Source organism: Rhea pennata, unplaced genomic scaffold (assembly GCF_028389875.1).
Source record: "Rhea pennata isolate bPtePen1 unplaced genomic scaffold, bPtePen1.pri scaffold_32, whole genome shotgun sequence".
Lineage (NCBI taxonomy): Eukaryota > Metazoa > Chordata > Aves > Rheiformes > Rheidae > Rhea > Rhea pennata.
The window spans coordinates 4,086,963-4,105,196 of record NW_026907679.1 but is presented as its reverse complement, the minus strand read 5'-3'; the positions used below and the strand labels follow the sequence as shown (position 1 = coordinate 4,105,196).

General features: G+C 52.9%; 2 protein-coding genes across 2 annotated transcripts; one reads left to right on the top strand and one right to left on the bottom strand.

Annotated features, from left to right (window-relative positions):
- Window positions 1–10,548: 10,548 nt before the first annotated feature.
- On the top strand, window positions 10,549–11,316 carry LOC134154599 (olfactory receptor 14A16-like). The gene has a single exon (XM_062601275.1). It carries the CDS (start codon window positions 10,549–10,551, stop codon window positions 11,314–11,316), a length of 768 nt encoding a protein of 255 aa, XP_062457259.1.
- Window positions 11,317–16,315: 4,999 nt separating this feature from the next.
- LOC134154598 (olfactory receptor 14A16-like) lies at window positions 16,316–17,230 on the bottom strand. The gene has a single exon (XM_062601274.1). The coding sequence runs from the start codon at window positions 17,228–17,230 to the stop codon at window positions 16,316–16,318; it is 915 nt and encodes a 304-aa protein (XP_062457258.1).
- Between the last annotated feature and the right edge of the window lie 1,004 nt (window positions 17,231–18,234).

The window sequence follows — 18,234 nt, the reverse complement described above, 5'->3', positions numbered from 1 at the left end:
AGAAGAGAGAACGGCCAGTCTGCGCCCTTGGTTGCATGAGCTGACCAGGGAGGTGCCCCTGGGCCTGCATCACACGCTGGCCTCTCGCATCGGCCATTTCCAACTCTGCCCACGCACCCCAGGTTTCTGGGCACATTTGACTGCGTGGCCAGCTCCGTCCTGCTGGGCTCATGCCTGTATCGAGAGGAACAAGCAGCCCTGCCTGGCCTTTCTCCCAGCCAGACCCCGGAGGATGACGGTGTGCTATCCCCAACGTGGGACATGGCCAGGGCTGGGCAGGGGCCAGGTGCTGGGAGAGGCTGCCAAAGCAGGGGGGCTGTGGGTGGATGGGTCACCGAGGGCTGTCATGGGGACCGGGCCAGGGGGATTCTCCCCACTCCTGAAGGCCCCACTGCCCTGTGTGGTGCCTGCCTAGCAGGGTCATGGGGCCACGTGTGGGTGCAGGGATGAGGCACAGGTGGAAGCACGATGCTCCTCACCGCTCCCCTGTGAAAGAGAAGCTCCCAGGAGAGCTCTCCCAGCCCTGCCCCACGAGCTCTTGCCCCTGCCCCAGCCGTGCCAGAGCAGAGGCTGAGGACCAAGGGATCCTTCAGGCAAAGCTGTGCCAGCCTTGTGGAGCTGGCCCGGAGCACTAGGACGGGTGGGGCGCCCTCCCCATATGTCCCCATCCTGCTGGGAGGGTGGAACAGGCACCAGGGAAATGGCCTGGTCCTGCCTGGGCTCAGTGCAGGACTTTGGCATGTTGGATGGATGTGACAGCCACTGCGCTGCAGAAACACCAGCCACGACCCCTCGCTGCAGTCCCCACTGTCCCCTGCCCCGCTGCCACCCCCATGCTGCCCCATCTCCCGTCTCTTCTCCCCACACTGCAAGGACCAGCAGTGCAGTAAGAGCTGGCACAGCCCTGCAGCCACTGCCTGGTCCCCGGCCCTTCCCACTCCTCCACCAAACATTGCATCCGTCTTCAAGAAGGACAAGAAGGAGGATCTGGGGAAGGTCGTGGTGGATATGAAGGTGACCAGCAGTCAGCAGGGTGCTCCTGTAGCAAAGACAGCCACCATTACACCAGGTTGTGCTAGCAAGAGTACAGGCAGCAGGGCAAGTGCAGCGGGACACACAAAAAATCCTGGCAGCTCTGACAAAAAAAAAAAGAGGAGCAAAATAAAGGAAGAGCAGAACTGTCAGACTGCCCATGCTGGAGAGAGCGGTGTGGCCAACAGAGTGCCCAGGTGCTGCAAACACAACGATGAAAACGGCATTTCTGCCCGTTGCCAAGTGGCTGGAGCCAGATGGGTCCAGGCTTGCTCACGGGGGAGTTAGGACTGAACGTCCTGAGGGTGACTATGAGCTACTTGATACTTTCTCTGCTCTTCAGCGATACTTCCCGTGGTCCCACCTCAGTCTACCCTGAACTCCATTTTTTCCCTTTGTGTAATACATAGATTGAGACTGTGGAGAAAGCGCTGAGTGCAGGGAAATGCCACGGTGATAATCTGGGCAGCTGGGAAAGAGCACTGAGAAAGCAAACGTGTGCACAAGGCCTCACAGCAAAGGCCTGGAGAAACCAAGGGACAGGGACCCTCCTGAGCTGCCAAGGATCCCAGCCCTGAGCCGTGGGGATGGATGTGGCTCCCTCTGCTCATGCCATGGGCCATGGCACATCCCACACAGTAAGATAAATCTCTGTGGGAGAGGTGAAGGAGGAAAGTAAAAACGAATCAAAAGAGGGGGGATTCAGGCCAGGAGTCCCTCCACTAAACATCTGCAAATAGGGGTGGATTTGCTCCCTCTCTGGTAAAGCCATTTCTTCCATGGCCAGAAGAACCTGGGGGAAGGAGAGTCTTCTCCTGACACTCCTTCAGAGATGGAAGACGGCAGGATTTGAGAGACCCCTTGCAGACAAGGGGGAGTTTTTGGTCATTGAAAGAAAGATTTCCATCTGAGACCTTAAAATCCTGGGTGGCTGAAGGCTACAAGATCCCTCCAATGTGTGGCTCACAAGGGACCTGAGTGACATCACAGCCACCACTGAAACACCCTCAGAAGCAGATCCTGTAACATCTGGCCTCAGGGAGACCCGCAGTATTTCCCTACTTTTCTCTGTGCACCAGATTTTCCTTTTTAGCTCCTCAGCACTGGGGAGCAGTCTCGACTCCGGGGGTTGTGGGGCGACCAGCGAATGCCAGCCCAACTGCTGCACCCAGAATGTCCTTGTGTTGAAGGAAACCAAGTCCCCAAGGTGCTCCCTCAGCCACCTGGATGGGCATACGTGGGACATGGTCCTTCCTGGTCCTCCCAAGCCTGTTGTTTGAGGAAGTGCTGGAAGAACAGGCCGGGCAGGATCCTCATGGCACTGCAACAGCTGTGGCTGTGACAGTGCCCCTGCACACACTTCCTGGGCCAGGTGCTTGGGGACAAGCAGCCAGCAGTGCTTTTGGGAGTCCCTGAGGAGCATGTCCTCAGGATGGTCAAGGAGACCTCAGGCTCCTGTCACCCTCTTCAAGACCAGTTGACTGGTCAAAGGTCTGGCAGGAGGAAGGACCGGCCCCACGGCTCACGAGGGGAAGGTACTGACACGTGGCTGGGGCCAAGGCCCTGCTGCCTCCTGGGCCCTCTCCCAGCTCTGAGAAGCCACTGCAGAAGCAAGGAAATCCCAGGAAAAAACCTTCCCTACATCCCTGGGGGTCAATGACATGGTCACTTCTGTGTGAGGAGAAGCCAGAGCAGGCCAGGGATGTGACTGGAGTTTGTGCTTGCAACGTCACTGCTGCCTGCGCACCTGATAGGCCAACACCTATCAGGGTCTGGTTCTCATTGGAGGTCACATGTTTCTCTGGAGCTGATAGGCCAGAAGGAGGATCCTTTTCAGGGAGGTCCTTGTGATGTCACTGCAGTCTCTGCTGCTGAGTGGACAGGAACAGGCCTAACGCTTGGATGCAGGTTGTGAGGTCACAGCTCCCTGAGTGCCTGATACGCCAAAAGAGGGGACACAACTCTGCTGCCAACTGTGAGGTCACTTCCTGCTCTGGAGGTTCTGTGCCACCAGCAGCCTCCCGGTTTATGGATGTTCTTGTTGTGTCTCTGCTGCTGCTGGGCCAGGAGCAGGTTCATGGCCTCGGTGTAGGCTGCGAGGTCGCTTCTGCCCGAGCACTGGAGAGGCCAGCAGCAGGAACAGCATCAGCAGAGCAGCTGTGAGGCCACTTCAGCCCGAGCAGCTGAGCAGCAGCCCCAGGGCTGTGAAATGGCTTGGGAGGACACTCCTGTCCCTGAAGATGACAGGCCAGAAATGCGGTGGCCTTGCAGTGCTGTTCCCTGCTGGGCTGGGGCTCTCCAGGGAGGCCTGAGCCACCCCCAGGCTGTGCTGGGCAGTGGGGCTGGTGCCAGGCTCCTACTGCTGTGAATCAAGGAAGGTGCCAGGAGTCCTCTGCATAGACTCATCACTGAGTTCGTGCAAGTAGGGATTTGGTTGGCTTCTCTGGGACTTTCTGGATCCTGAAAGAAAGAGGCTGCTGTTGCACATAGAAACACTGATCAGCTGGCAGGAATGAACCACGCACAGCGCAGAGCTACAAAAACCCAGTTCCTACAGTTGTGTGGGGACTCTGTTACTCTACACAAGTGTTCTGTCAGGAAATACATATACACACACATATATGCGTGTGTGTGTGTGTGCATATATATATATGTGTATACACATGCACACACACATATTTGTATATACATATGTACAGTATATGTATTGTTCGGGTATCTCTGCACTACAGAAGGCATTCCTGATCATCATCTGTATTTATTCTTAGAATAATAGGCATTTTCACCACAGGGGAGATATACTCAGCCAAATCAGGATATTCGGGAAAGCTTTGTAGACACTCGTTCACTCTGCTGTGCTGTGTGGTAAGGTCAAGACAAGAATATAATGTGTTCCCATTAAATCACAAAATGCAAGGGAATGTTTTTCAGCTCAGATTTGGAGGCTGTACTAGTGCAAGTACCTTCAACATGGACTATGCAGGGAAGTTAGCAAACAACTCTTGTCTTTCAGGTGGCATTAACCATGTTTTAAATGAGGGTGCAATATATAAAGATGAGTAATTACGTTCAGGGTAACGTAAGGATACCTGAGGATGAACTGCCTCATCAAATGCCTACTAGACAAGAAGAAACATTTCTTAACTGCAACAGGTAAATGTCTGTGTCCTTTGGATTCAAGTTGCTGAGTCCTTGTAAACAGCCTTGACTGTTTTAGGAATGAGGGCTGGGATAAAGAAGAGTAGAGAAACATTTTTTCATGGAGGGAAGGTTATATCAGTACATGGAAGAAGTAACTACAAAGCTGAAACTCAGTACTAGAGTTCCAGTAAAGTGCGTTGTTATTACTGGTCAAATGGAAGGACTGAGCCTCCACCAGAAAGATCCAACAAGACTCTTAGTCATGTTGATTTAAAAGTATTCCTTAAGGGACTCAAAATCAAGGAAATGTGTTGTCCATCCTTTTAGGTAAAACAAACAAAAAACACTCTCTGGGTTTGTCTAGCCTGCAGCTGGAGAGCCAGGGTACGGGCAAAGGTCTCTCCTGGACCTTGCAGGAACACATGCTCTGGAGATGTTGACAGCTCCTTCCCTGGGCTTGTCGACTCTGTTTGGTAGCACCACAACCCCTGGAGAAAGATGCACACAGGCACCTTTTCACTTCTTTAATCTCATAGGCTTCACTGACTCACGTGTGCGTGTTGGAGGTGGGGGAGGACCAGAACTGCCTGAGTGTTGATCATCTGATCAGACACACTGAGAAATGCAGCCTGGGAGAGGATTCTTGGACCTGGTTTCAATGTGCATCCATGTCTCTTTTAGAATGAATGACATCAAATGATGATGTTGTGCATGGCCATAGCTTCCATTCCACAGTCAACACAACGTTCCTGGCAGCCCGTTCCTCTCCCCTGCTGAGGTCCATCTGGATGGCAGCCCTCAGCCTTATGACCGTTTGTTTTCCTGATTAGGTGCCATCTGCAAATGTGATGAGAGTTGTGTCCTCGAGGTCACTGATGAAGTTGTTAAACAGGACAAGTCCCAGTATGGACACTTGCATACTTCACTCGTCACTGGCTTCCAGGTAAAGCCAAACCCATTCACAAAAGCCCTCTGAGCTTGATCATCCAGCCAGCTTTTTACCCATCCGGCTGTCTACCCAGTGGAGTGTAATGCCTTACCTGTATACAAGAAAATAGTGTGAGATACCATCAGACACCTAGTTAAATCACGGCAAATAACACCCACTCCTCTCCTCTCCTCTCCTCTCCTCTCCTCTCCTCTCCTCTCCTCTCCTCTCCTCTCCTCTCCTCCCCTCTCCTCTCCTCTCCTCTCCTCTCCTCCCCTCTCCTCTCCTCTCTTCTCCTCTCCTCCACAAGTACAGAGCTTTTATCATGAAAGCAACCAGGTTGCTCAGGAATGATTTATCTTCAGTAAATCCATTACCTCCTCCTCCTCCTTCTCCTTCACATGCCCAGGAATGTGATGCAAGAGGACTCACTCCATGAAACACTCTTCACCAAAATGAGACTGAAGGGCCTGCAGCTCCCCAAGTTGTCCTTGTGGCCTTTTTGGAAGATGGGCACAGCATATTCCTCCTTCTAGTTGTTGGGACCTCCCCTGATCTCCACAGCCTTCCGAAAGAAGATAGCGACTGGCCTTGTTACGATATTGGCCAGCCCTCTCAGTGTCCTCTGATGCAGCCCATCCAGTTCCAGAGACTTGCAGGGGTTGAGATCTTGCCAATAATACCTCACTGAACCCTCTTCCACCTGTGACTGTTTTTTCCCTCTGAAGTCCTAACTCCAGGCAAAACAGCCCAGGAGACCTTGTTGGTGGAGAGTGGGGCCAAGAAGGCACAGAGCTCCTCAGACCTTCCTGCATCTTCTGTTACTAGATTCCCTGCCCGAACCAGCAGTGAGCCCACATTTTCCTTTTTCCTCTTTTGCTGTAACTGAAGAGGTAGCAGCTCTTCTTGATGCCATTGACATACCTTGCAAGTCCAATTCAAGCAGAGCTTTGGCTTCCCTAAGACCATCCCTGCTTTGCTGGACAACTTTTCTGATTTCTTCTTTTTTTTTTTTTAATCCTCTCCCTCTTTCCAATTCTTACATGCAGCCTTTTTGCTCTGGAGCTCAATCCTGATTTCCCAGTGTAGCCAAGCCAATCTCCCAAGATTTCTACTAGTTTTACTGAGTATCGCTATAGCCCATTCTTGTGCTTGGCAGGTGCTGTCCTTACAGACCTGCTGGCTTTCCTGCACTCCTGGGCCCCCACCAGTCCCCTGAGCAGGCCCAGGTCTACTTCTCTGAAGTCCGGGGTCTGAGCTCCGCTACTATCCTTCCTCATTCTGCTCAGGATGTAGAACTCTGCTTTTTCCTTGTCACTCTAGGAAAGCATGACGCTGACTGTCCCATCCTTGATCAGTTCCTCCCTGTTGGAATTGCAGACAGAGGGAAGTATGAGTACTGCCCCATTGTGCAACTGTGCAAAGAAGCTGTCCCTGGTTCCCTCCGGAAACCTCCTGGCCTGTTTCCACCCTGCTGTTCACCTTTCCAGAGAATGTCTATGAGACTGAAGTCCACTCCCCTCCCTGTCTCACAAGATCACTTGGGCCTGTGATCCACAGATTTGCTCACACTGCATTGACTTCTTCACCCTGACTAGGTGGTCTAGCTCCCATCACAAGGTCACCCTCACTCTGGTGCTTACCCAAACACTTGTCTCTCCCATGGAAGAGCTCTGCACATCCGAGCTGCCCCTTCACACAAAGGACACTCCGCTTCCTCATCTTCTCCCTTGTTCTCTCCTGAAGAGCTTCTACCCTACAATTGGTTCCTTTCAGTCATGTGAGTGATCTCACCACACCTTAATCATTCTAGCAATGTTTCAATCAATCAGACCTGTGATGGTGAAACCTGTTATCAAGGGCCAAGGACACAGTGTGTGTGATGGTCTCACTTAAGAGCAGGGACATGCTGACATACAAAGCAGGTGGCAATGTTAAGGTGAAAGGATGTTCCCACTAAGAGAGCAAACCCTGCAGTGCCTGTGGCCAGGGAGAAACACAGCTGGGCTGTGCAGGAATGGGTTTGCTGCCTGAGCTGACTCTGCAGCATCATGGGGCCTGTGTCAGAGGTGAACTGATCTCCAGGAAGGACAAGGTGCTACTGAAGAAGTCCGAGGTCCTGGAAAGCCGGTGATCCAGCCACTTTGGGGAGATCATGAGCCCAGTCCCTGTTCATATCATCTGAGCAAGTGAGAAGACATTCAGGGGAAGGAGGGCTAGAAGGGTCTGAGAGTGCTGAGACTGGAGTGGAGACCCTGGTGTGATGTGCCTCCCATTTACACAGCACGCTTGGATGTGGACGATACTGACTGTGCCTAAAGGCAGAGGTAGGATTCATTTGTTTGGGCACAGGTAGGAAACCCATGATGCCCTGGGGCACTTGCCCAGCACGTGTGCCCAAGGGGCATGATTTTCCTGTAGGTGCCACGCTGTATCTGCTAGAAATACACAGTGGTGCTGGACAACCCAGGCATCCGGTATGGACCTGCCAGCCTATTTTACGTCATTAAATCAAGAGTCTGCACTGAATCACATCAGGATTTTGCACTGTAGGGATCGGCTTGTGTCTCAGCTTCGTAGTGAGTGGGGCTCCAGCAGTGTTAGACATCTAGTGTCATGGCCAAGGAAATTCCCCACCTGGCCCCCACCTGATGTTCCAGAAGGATGTGATTCTCGTAGTTGCTCCATCAGAGCAAACAGATACTTGAACTGTCTCCTTAACTCTTAGCTGTCTCTTTAACTCTGTCTCTTTAATTAACACCAGAGGTTTGTGGGTGAGGGACTGACTCCCACCCGCCATCTCCAGTGATTGTAACGGCAGTTCAGACAAGGAGTTCACAGGCAAACATCTCTGTTGTGCACACTTCTGCTTGGGCAAGGGGAATCCCACCTTCTCTGTGCCTGTGGAGGTCATGGGAGGGATCTGAGTCCCACTGCAGCTCAGGGGCTTCTAAACAGACATGCGATGCCCTGAAAGACTCATCAGAACCAATACCTGAACCATGGCTAAACGAGCTCCCTTCCTGCCCCTTTCCAGGTGTCCTGGCTAGTTAAGAGATGGAACAGGGGCTTCCCGAGTGGGGGATTTCCATCTCCTGCAGATAACCATTCTCTGATGAAATAAATTGTAATGCTGGAATCAGTCTTCCTTCAGGGCTTAGAGAGGGACCGTCAGTGATTATTTCAGTCTACTTCAGGGATGATTTCCCAAGAGAATGGAGCACAAGGCACAGAGAAATTCATGTCTTCAGCTGCCCCCTGCTCCTGAGCGGGGCCGGGCTCCTGGGACAGAGGGAGCCCATGGCAACCTGGAAGCATTACTCAGAGACAGCGGTGTCCAGGAGCAGCTCCTCTGCAAAGAGCAGCAGGGCTCTAGGCTCTAGGCACTGACTGTGGACATGAGACGAGAAGTGAAAGGTGGTGTGGAGTGGGAGGCCAGAGGAGAGCTCACTGTGGGAGAAATCTTCACAGCCTTTGACACAGTAAGTCTCTGGCTGCAGGACAACACCACTGAGATTCCTGGACGGGTCTTCTGAACCCAGCCTATCCTGTGCTTGGAAGGCTTTTTACAGATCACTCTCCTGGTTTCTAACATGCATGGCAGGCTTGCCTGAAAGGGAAGGCACTCTCCTGAGGCTCTGATTTTGTTTTATATCTTTGGCAGGGCACAAACTGGAAAGGATGGTTTAGGCTTAGGTGACTGGAAGAGAGTTCTGCAGTATTCCTGTGAGGGACCAATAGGTCTACAAGGACCCCAGAAAGCTCCTTTAGTCACCTTTTCACCTGCCAGCAGCAGCAATATCACCTTTGCAGCCCTCACCAGTCTCATCATGCTTAGTCTCACCTGCTCCTTAGGTCTTGCACACGCAGATGCCCCTGGGCTGGACCCTTTGGCCAGAAGGAGTCTGTAGGGCAGAGCCAAATGCCCCGTGGGTGGCATGGGGTCAGGGAGCACTGACAGGGGACAGACATGGGGACAAAGAAAGAGCTCCCAGTGGGGACAGCTCCAGGGAGCTGAGAGATTCTCGGGAAATGTGAGGAAAGTGCCCACAGAAACACTGTGGTAGGCTGGACTCAGGCAACTCTCCCGTGGTCCTCCCTCTCCCTTTCTGCTCTTGTACTTGCTGTCAGCTGGAGGTTCAGCTACAAATTCAGACACCCACTCTGAGGTCCTCCCATGGAGGTGTCTGCAGAGGGCTGAGGTGCCCACAGCCTGTTCTCATCCCAGGGTGCTGGGAAATGTGATTTGAGGGTCTGGGGGACGACTTGACTCTCCCTTTAGAAGATCTCCTTTTCAGAACATGTGAGTGAGTCCTTATGGTGTCCTGCTGTGTTTGAAAGCTGCCCTCCAGAAGAACACAGCTCTCCCATTGGATCTTAGCAATGCTGGAGATCCCTTTCAAGTAGTTCAGGAGGTACTAACACCAGAAAATGCTCCTGAGCACGTTTGTATGTGTGCAGCTGAAGTGAACCCAGCGTTTCCTCGGCTAGAATGGAAGTGTTGAGAGTTTCCTCCACTCTCGGCAGTCAGCTCACAGAGTCCTTGGTCGAATCATGTATGTCAGGAGCAATGTTCTGTTCTCTCCATCACATCTCCACCTCGGGCTGCGAAAGAGAGCAGAGTTAGATCTGTGCTTTGAAACCAGCCTCCCCTGATCTCATCGGAGTTCAATGTCTTTTTTTAGAGTAACTTGTGGGTGAAATCATCCTTCGGGTAATGCAAGTGCAAGCACAGGGCAGCTGGGAGCAAGGCAGGAGGACTCAACAGCACTCCTGACCCAGCATTTACTACAATTCACTTTCTCCTCTCTCTCTTTTTTTTTTCATCCTTGCAGAAATGAAATCATCTGTCCTTAAAAAGACCACTCACCAGATGTGATGGAAGAATCTAAAAAATCTACAAACAAATAACTGTAAAAAAATGCCACTCTGTATGCAGCACAAATTCTGTAGAACTGTATGTAAGGATATTAACAGATCTTTTCCTTTAAAGGTGGGCACATCAATTGTGAAAATCAGAGCTATCACAAACCAGCCCCACATACCACCTGCTATAAAGTAGGACAGGCCTCCGCTCCTTCCAGAACACTTAGATGGAGCTGAAGCTGAGGAGCTGAACGAAGGTCTTCCTGAGAAGGAGAAAAGAAATTTGTCTATACTGTGGGGTGGGTGGCTAAGTGGGTAGTATTTCTAAGAAAATTTGAAAGTTTTTCTCAGAGAAAAGAAGTGGTCACTGTCTTTCCCCCCTTGGACAGTTGCCCTGTGCCCCAAAGCAGCAAATGTCCAACAGCAGCTCCCTCAATGAGTTCCTTCTCCTGGCATTTGCGGGAACCTGGGAGCAGCAGCTCTTGCACTTCTCCCTCTTCCTGGGCATCTACCTGGCTGCCCTCCTGGGCAACAGCCTCATCATCACAGCCGTAGCATGTGACCACCGTCTCCACATCCCCATGTGTTTCTTCCTTCTCAACCTCTCCATTCTCAACCTTGGCTCCATTTCCACCACTGTCCCCAAATCCATGGCCAATTCCCTGAGGAACACCAGGGCCATTTCCTACTCAGGATGTGTTGCCCAGGTCTTCCTGGTTATCTTCTTGTTTTCAGCAGAGTATTATCTTCTCACTGTCATGGCCTATGACCGCTATGTTGCCATCTGCAAACCCCTGCACTATGGCACAATCATGGACAGCAGAGCTTGTGTCAGAATGGCAGCAGCTGCCTGGGCCAGTGGTTTTATCAATGCTGTGCTGCAAACTGGGAACACATTTTCAATACCACTCTGCCAAGGCAATGCTGTGGACCAGTTCTTCTGTGAAATCCCCCAAATCTTCAAACTCTCCTGCACAGACTCCTACCTCAGGGAAGTTGGGCTTATTGTGGTTAGTGTCTTTTTAGTCTTTTGGTGTTTCATTTTCATTGTGCTGACTTACGTGCAGATCTTCAGGGCTGTGCTGAGGATCCCCTCTGAGCAGGGCCGGCACAAAGCCTTTTCCATGTGCCTCCCTCACCTGGCCGTGGTCTCCCTGTTTGTTGTGACTCTCACGTTTGCCTACCTGAAGCCCCCCAATTTTTCCTCCCCAGCTCTGGATCTAGTGGTGACTGTTCTGTATTCGATGGTGCCTCCAGCAGTGAACCCCCTCATCTACAGCATGAGGAACAAGGAGCTCCAGGAGTCAGTGAGGAAACTGTTCCAGCTGGTACAAGTACAGCAGCCATAGGCTGTCCATGTCTCCTCACAAGTGATTCCCAGTTTATCTCACAGAACACTTGTGCCGCAGGAATTCTCTCTGTAATAGTCCTATTTGTGCACAAATGTCTGAATTCATTCTGCTCCTGCAGGAGCACAAATCCCATCTCTGTGATCCAGAGGCCTCCTTAAAATTGACTTTCCACTGTGTCAGAGCTGGCCTCCCAAGTAACATCTCTGTAATAAAAGGAGATCTCCTTAGTACTGTGCCTGAAGGCTGGGCTCTTCTTCCCAAGCAGGAGTGAAGAATGTGCTCAGGGAATTGCACCCATAAAGGCCCTGTTGTTGTGCCTGGGATTCCCATGGACAAAGGGGCATCAACTCTTTTGAGTGATACGTGAGGGAATGGGGATGGATTTAGCCGTCACTTGTGGGTGCCCAGTGTCCCTGGAGAGGGTGAGTGGTCAAAGAGGTCTCTATTGGGGACTGTACCACATATTAGAGGGCTGGTGACAGATGGTCATCTTCTGGAAGGGAATATGGAGTCACCTGGCAAACAGAGGGGAACTCCAGGGGCAGCGTGTGCCTGGGCTGGCACTCTCCAGAGTGGAGACCCTCAAAATCAAAAGGAAAGGGACAAACCAAGGAACGCACCAAATCAGGGCTCTTCATTCTCAGGAGGGGGAGTGGGCTGGATCTCATGACACCTCTGAACACATCCTGAGCAATGTGAAAGTCTCCACCTGAACATAAGGAAGATCTTCTTTGCTGTGAGAGTGATAGAGCACTAGAAGAGGTTTTCCAGAGAGATTGTGGAGTCTCCTTCTCTGGACATATTCAAGACCTCCCTGAATGCAATCCAGTATAACATGCTCTAGGTGACCCTGCTTGAGCAGGGTGGGGGTGGACTAGATGATCTCCAGAGGTCCCTTCCAACCTCAGCCACTCTGTGTGATTCTCAGAAATGCCCTGTCATTGCTGCATCCATCCTCCACTGTCACAAATCCGGGGCAGGGGGAGAGGTTGTCAGGTGCAATGATGCTGGTCCAGCTGGCTCTGCTCTGACCATCATGACCAGTGCTGAGTCACCCAGTGGCCCCATAGCCCACTCACCCTGCAGAGCAGCACTGCGATCCTGCAGCTCTGTGGGGAACCTAGGGGAGCAGTGCAGGAATGGCCGGCCAGGCCAGCACAGACACACTGACCTTGGGAAAGGCTCTCTGGGGAGCAGGGACATCTGCAGAGAAGAGCAAAGGACCAATTGTGTGTTTGTAGTGGGGAATAAATGAAAACCCGTTGCTATGTCTCTCAGTTCACTGTCACTGGAGCTGCCTGAGGAGCTCTGGGGCCAGGACTCTTGTGCTGTCCTGGGGAGAGGGGCTGCCCAAAGGGGCTGCAGGCAGCCAGAGTTAAAGACCTCCTGCTCATAGGAGCAGTGGAGACATGAAGCCATCAGTCTCCATTTGTTGTGCCACTGCTGACCCCCAGCCCAGGTGCTGATGGAGAGGCTCACACCCCTCTCTGCCCCACAGGAGCTGCTGTGTCCTTCAGAGGGGCTGGAGCTGTGGGGTGAGTGTCCAGGGCTCTGCAGCCTCCTACAGCAGGCACTGCTGTAGGGCCATCCTATCTGGGGCTGCTCTGCTGGGTGGGCAGTGGAGAGAGCAGGAGATGTGAGGAGAGCCAGAGAGGGGCTGGGTTGGGCTGGAAAAGGCCTGGGAGAGGAAAAATGCCATGTGCTTGCAGGACAAATGCAGGTTTCTGGGGGAAGGCACCAGGCCATGAAGGGTGTTCCCCCTGTGGAGCTCCTCCTCCTTCTCCCATCTGTGCATGTCCTGCCTGGCACCCTGAGCACTGGTGCTGCTGCCAGGCAGAGGTGGAGGATCTCCCTGAGCAACTTCTCTGGGAGGTCCCCAGGGAAACACTGTGCCCAGACCCAGACCCTGCCCCAGCATGGCAGAGGGGAGCTGCCCTCTCTTCATCCACCCTGGCAGTGCCAGCACCACTTCAGCTCACTCCTGAAAGGCTCCAGTGCAGCCCTGGAGGGAGCTGGGGCCATCTTGGGCCCCAGGGCAGCCTGGTGCCAGGAGGTTTTAACATGGGCACAGCAGCACCAGTGCCAGGAGCAGGGTGAGAAGAAGGGAAATTGGGGTGAAGAGCCCTGCCCTCGGCTGCACGGCCAAGGCACTGGCCAGGCTTCAGGTTTGGAGTAGATGCCCGTTTGAGGGTAGGAGCACGGGGATGTTCATGGGCTTCCCATGCACAGTGAGCTTGCAGTGCTTCTGAAGCAGAGGCTGAAGAGCAAGAATTCATGGAGTCACAGAGGAGTTTCAGTGGGAGGGGGCCTCTGGAGGTCTCCTGTCCAGCCTCCCACACAAAGTAGGGCCGACTGGAGTCCTCCAGTCCTGTCTTGCTGTTATTGGACTGTGCCTGGCCCCAGTTATCATCTCCCAGCCTGCTCTGCTCCTGTTGTCCAGGCACTGTGGGATGGCACCTCCCATGGGTGGGTCCCTGCCCTGCCTGCCTTGCTGGTGCCCTCTGCTCCTGGCTCTGCTTCCCTTCCTATACAGAGCAGCCCCATTCTTGCTGCTCCCAACCACATCCTCTTTGTAGCAGGAACCCTATCACAAATGATGCTTAAGTAGTCGAGCTGTGGTACAGAAGAACCTGCCTGCCCAACTATGTGTCACAAAATCAGGCCCAAGCAGCTGCCCTTGCTTTGTCATGCAGCTAAACTTCTGCATGCACTGTGACCTGTGTAGGAGTCCCAGATCTGAAGCTCTCCTTACACCTTGAAATTGGCTGTCAAGATAGAGTGGCTGTTACAGATATCGGGTGGACTGTTATGGATATAGAGTCACCTTTTGCACTTACAACCTTCTCTAGGATCTGCTCATGTCCCAGCTTCCCTTGCCAAGGCTTTCCTGGCTATAGTGAGGAGACAAATGCATAGTAGAGATGGGGAGCTGGGTCAGCAGGACGAGAACAGGGTCAGGTCAGCATTCGAGAGGTGCAGGGCCAGGCACAGCCACGTCCACACCATTCATGTCCACATGGTTCATGGCCCAAGCTTCCCAGCAAAGGGGAGGAGGCCCCACAGTGAGTCCAGTCACTCTCTGCCTCTCCCGCTCTTGTGCCCAGAAGACCCCCTTCCCCGTTTGCCTGCAGCCCCTCCATGCTCACCTCTCTGCCCAGCACAGCACAGGAGCCCTGGCCCTGTGGCTCCTGCTACCCCAGAGGCAGAGCCATCTGTCCCGAGCTGGAGTACAGAGAAACCTCATTCTCCTTCTCATTTTCTATCTCTGAGTGCTGCGTGGCTTTTCTGCTGGGACATCCCTGCTCTCCAGAAAGCCCTTCCCCAGGTCAGTGTGTCCATGCTGGCCAGGCCAACTGTTCCTGAACCCCTGCCCTGTGCTCCCCACAGGACCCTGGGCTGGCAGGGCTTCTCTGCAGAGTGAGCGGCTGTGGAGCCAAGGGGTCACATGGTGACTCCTGACTCTGCCCTGGCCATGCTGGCCAGGTTGAGAAGCAGACCTCATCAGACAGGAATGACCACTGCTGATACTGCTGGTGTGTGTCTGTGCTCAGGGACCATGTTCAGAGTGACCCCAGGCCATCTGCAATGGCAGGAGATGTGTTAGGTGGGCACTAACTCCAGCCGGTGGTGTTTCACTGAGGGTGCAGGAATCACTCCCCAGTGCCCTTTCCCTGGGCCTCCTGGGTCCCCACTGCCTCTCCAGGCATTGCAGAGCCCTTGTTTTCCCAGGAATATCTGGATGAAGTGCTTTACTTTCTGGTTACTCCACTGTGGACCATCCCTCACTTTGTGAGGCTCCATTCCCTGCCCACCTGAGGCACACACTCTGCCTGGAGCTCCCCTGAGCTCTCCTCATGGCTCTGATTCCCCTCCAGGAGGATGGGCATCTGTCATCAGCACTGTCACCTGTGGGACAGCTGAGGGCAGGTAATTCAGAGACCATCTACACTGGTCACTGACAGATGTGCCGTGAATCCAGACCTCAGTCCCTAGCAGATCAGCCAGAGACTCTGAGCTCATCCCCTGGATCCCATGGAGCTCACAAGAAAAAGAGCATTACCTTTTGGGGTGCAATCCCTTGAGGTTAATTTTGACTCCACCTTCTGCAGAAAGGCCAGATCTCAGGCACATCACAGAGGAGATCCGCTTTCATTATGGAAATGTTACTCTGGAGGCCAGGTCTGGCATAAAGGTGCCCAGTGCCTGGTCCTGCCTGAGCTCACAGAAATCTGCAAGGAAGCACCACGTTACCAGGGCACTTAGGTCATACACACACAGGAGAACACAGCAGGACAGTGTGGAACTTAGGAGAACAGCTCTGAAAGGGGAAAGTCTTGCTGCTCTTGGTGAATGATTCTCCAGGAAATCTGCAGCCCCCTAATCGAAGGCTGTGGCAAGGAAATGGCTGCTGTGGCAGTGTGGGGATGGTGCTGAGGAGCAGAGGACCTGTTCCACAGGCTGCCTCCAGACTCTCCTCCTCCCCACTCCTAATCTGCTGTGAGTGTTGGAGCACTGCAGTGGGAAGGGACCAGCCACAGTGACAGCTGGCTGCCACCCTCCCCAAAGAGGGATCGCAGATCACACCCTGACTGTGGCCAGGGGAGCTGAGCTCTCCTAGTGGACACAGGACCATGGTGTCACCTGGTCTGTACTCATCTGAGTCCGACTCTGTTCCTCTGAGCTTCCTTGGTATCAGTGCTGGAGAAGACATTGCAAAGGGAAGCTACCTGTGTTGCCCAGAGGGCATCTGAGGGGGTTCAGACTAGTGGGCTCTGAGGTTCCCCCATATCTGCTGATAAAGTGGGAAGCCTGGGTCAGATTGAAATGAGAGATTCCTGAGAAGTGACACAAACCAAAACAATGTATTTTTTTTTCATTTTACAAGAATAGATCAGAGAAAATTAAGAAAGAGATGCATAACACAGAGCCTTGATGACAAATGCCCTGTGAAGGAAGCGTGGCACACATGGGATAGTTACTGGTGCTGACATTGTACCTATATAAGCAGTTTCCTCAGGGCGTCCTTGAGCTCCTTGTTCCTCATGCTGTAGATGAGGGGGTTCAGTGTTGGAGGCACCACTGAGTACAGAACAGCCACCACTAGATCCAGAGTTGGGGTGGAAAAATGGGGGGGCTTCAGGTAGGCAAAAAATGAGGTGCAGATAAAGAGAGAGACCATGGCCAGGTGAGGGAGGCACATGGAAAAGGCTTTGTGCCAGCCCTGCTCGGAGGGGATCCTCAGCACAGCAGTGAAGATCTGCACGTAAGTTAGCACAATGAAAACTAAACACCCAAAGAATAAACAGGCACCAACTACAAGAGCCCCAGCTTCCCTGAGGTAGGAGTCTGCACAGGAGAGCTTGAGGATCTGGGGGATTTCACAGAAGAACTGGTCTAGGACATTGCCTTGGCAGAATTGTATTGAGAATGTGTTTCCAGTGTGCAGCACTGCACAGAGAAAGCCACTGGCCCAGGCAGCTGCTGCCTTTTTGACACAAGCTTTGCTGTCCATGAGGGTCCTGTAGTGCAGGGGTCTGCATATGGCAACATAGCGGTCATAGGCCATGACAGTGAGGAGAGAATACTCTGCTGAAATGAAGATGATAAAGAAGAAGATCTGGGCAGCACATCCTGAATAGGAAATGGCTCTGGTGTTCCAGAGGGAATTGGCCATGGATTTGGGGACAGTGGTGGAGATGAAACCAAGGTCAAGGATGGAGAGATTGAGGAGGAAGAAGTACATGGGGATGTGGAGACGGTGGTCACAGGCTATGGCTGTGATGATGAGGCGGTTGCCCAGGAGAGCAGCCAGGTAGATGCCCAGGAACAGCACAAAGTGCCAGAGTTGCAACTGCCATGTATCGGCAAATGCCAGGAGCAGGAACTCGTTGAGGGAGCTACTGTTGGACATCTTGCTCCCTCTGGATGTGGCAGGCTGCAGAAGCAAGAAAAGACAGTAGATGTCAGGAGATCTTTCTGATCAAAACTCTTTGCCTTTCTCACAGCCACCCACACCAACACAAACACACACACACACACACACACACACACTGCTTTACTCCTTTGCAGCAGGACCTTCATTCAGCTCCCTGTCTGGAGCTCCCGTTTGTGCTGGCTGAGTGTGCCAGGAGGAGCAGGGACCTCCACATCTCCACATCAGTCCCATTCCCAGCTGCCTTGGGCATGCAGCTCTCTCAGCTAAGGGACAGTCTTGACTGCAAGTTACCCTACAGGAAACTGGCCTGTGCTGACAGTGGTATCCACTTGCGAAGCGGAAATCTCCAAACACCCCTCCCTTTCCCAACTCTGCTGATCCAAGAGCGATGGACCCCATCCCCCCCACTGTGATCTCAGCTCTGCCCTACAGAAACCTCCAAGCAACAGGAAATTCCCCAGGGGCATCTCTCTGTTTGTAGAGGCTAAAGAGCAGACGAGAAAATCTCCAACGAGACTGACAAGTTGATGTTAGTGCTGCCTGTAGGCTGAGGAGTGGTGAAGGCGTGTGCAAGCCTATTCATCGTTCAGTGGCAGTGAAGGGGCTTAGCCCCTTGTTTAAACCTGACTGCTGCATTACCATTCCCACCATGCAGAGACAAGTCCTCTTGAAAACTCCACTCTCAGAATGTCCTCATGGTGAGCTAGAGCTGTGAGCAGTCTTGACCCATGCAGCACCCTCTCAGCAGGAGAATGAGCCTGCTCTGCCAGAGGTCATGCCTCTCACCCATAGCTTTTCCCCACAGCACTGCGGGGAGCTCCCCAGGCAGGCTGAGTGCTGACCCTTGCAGGCGGCAGAGCCGCTACCCCAGGCATGCAGGACCCTAAGATGCAGGGACACTGCTCTGAATTACAGTCCATGGAGACATGTGTGCACACACTGCCTTCACACCCCTGCAGCCATCCATGGGAGAAGGTAGC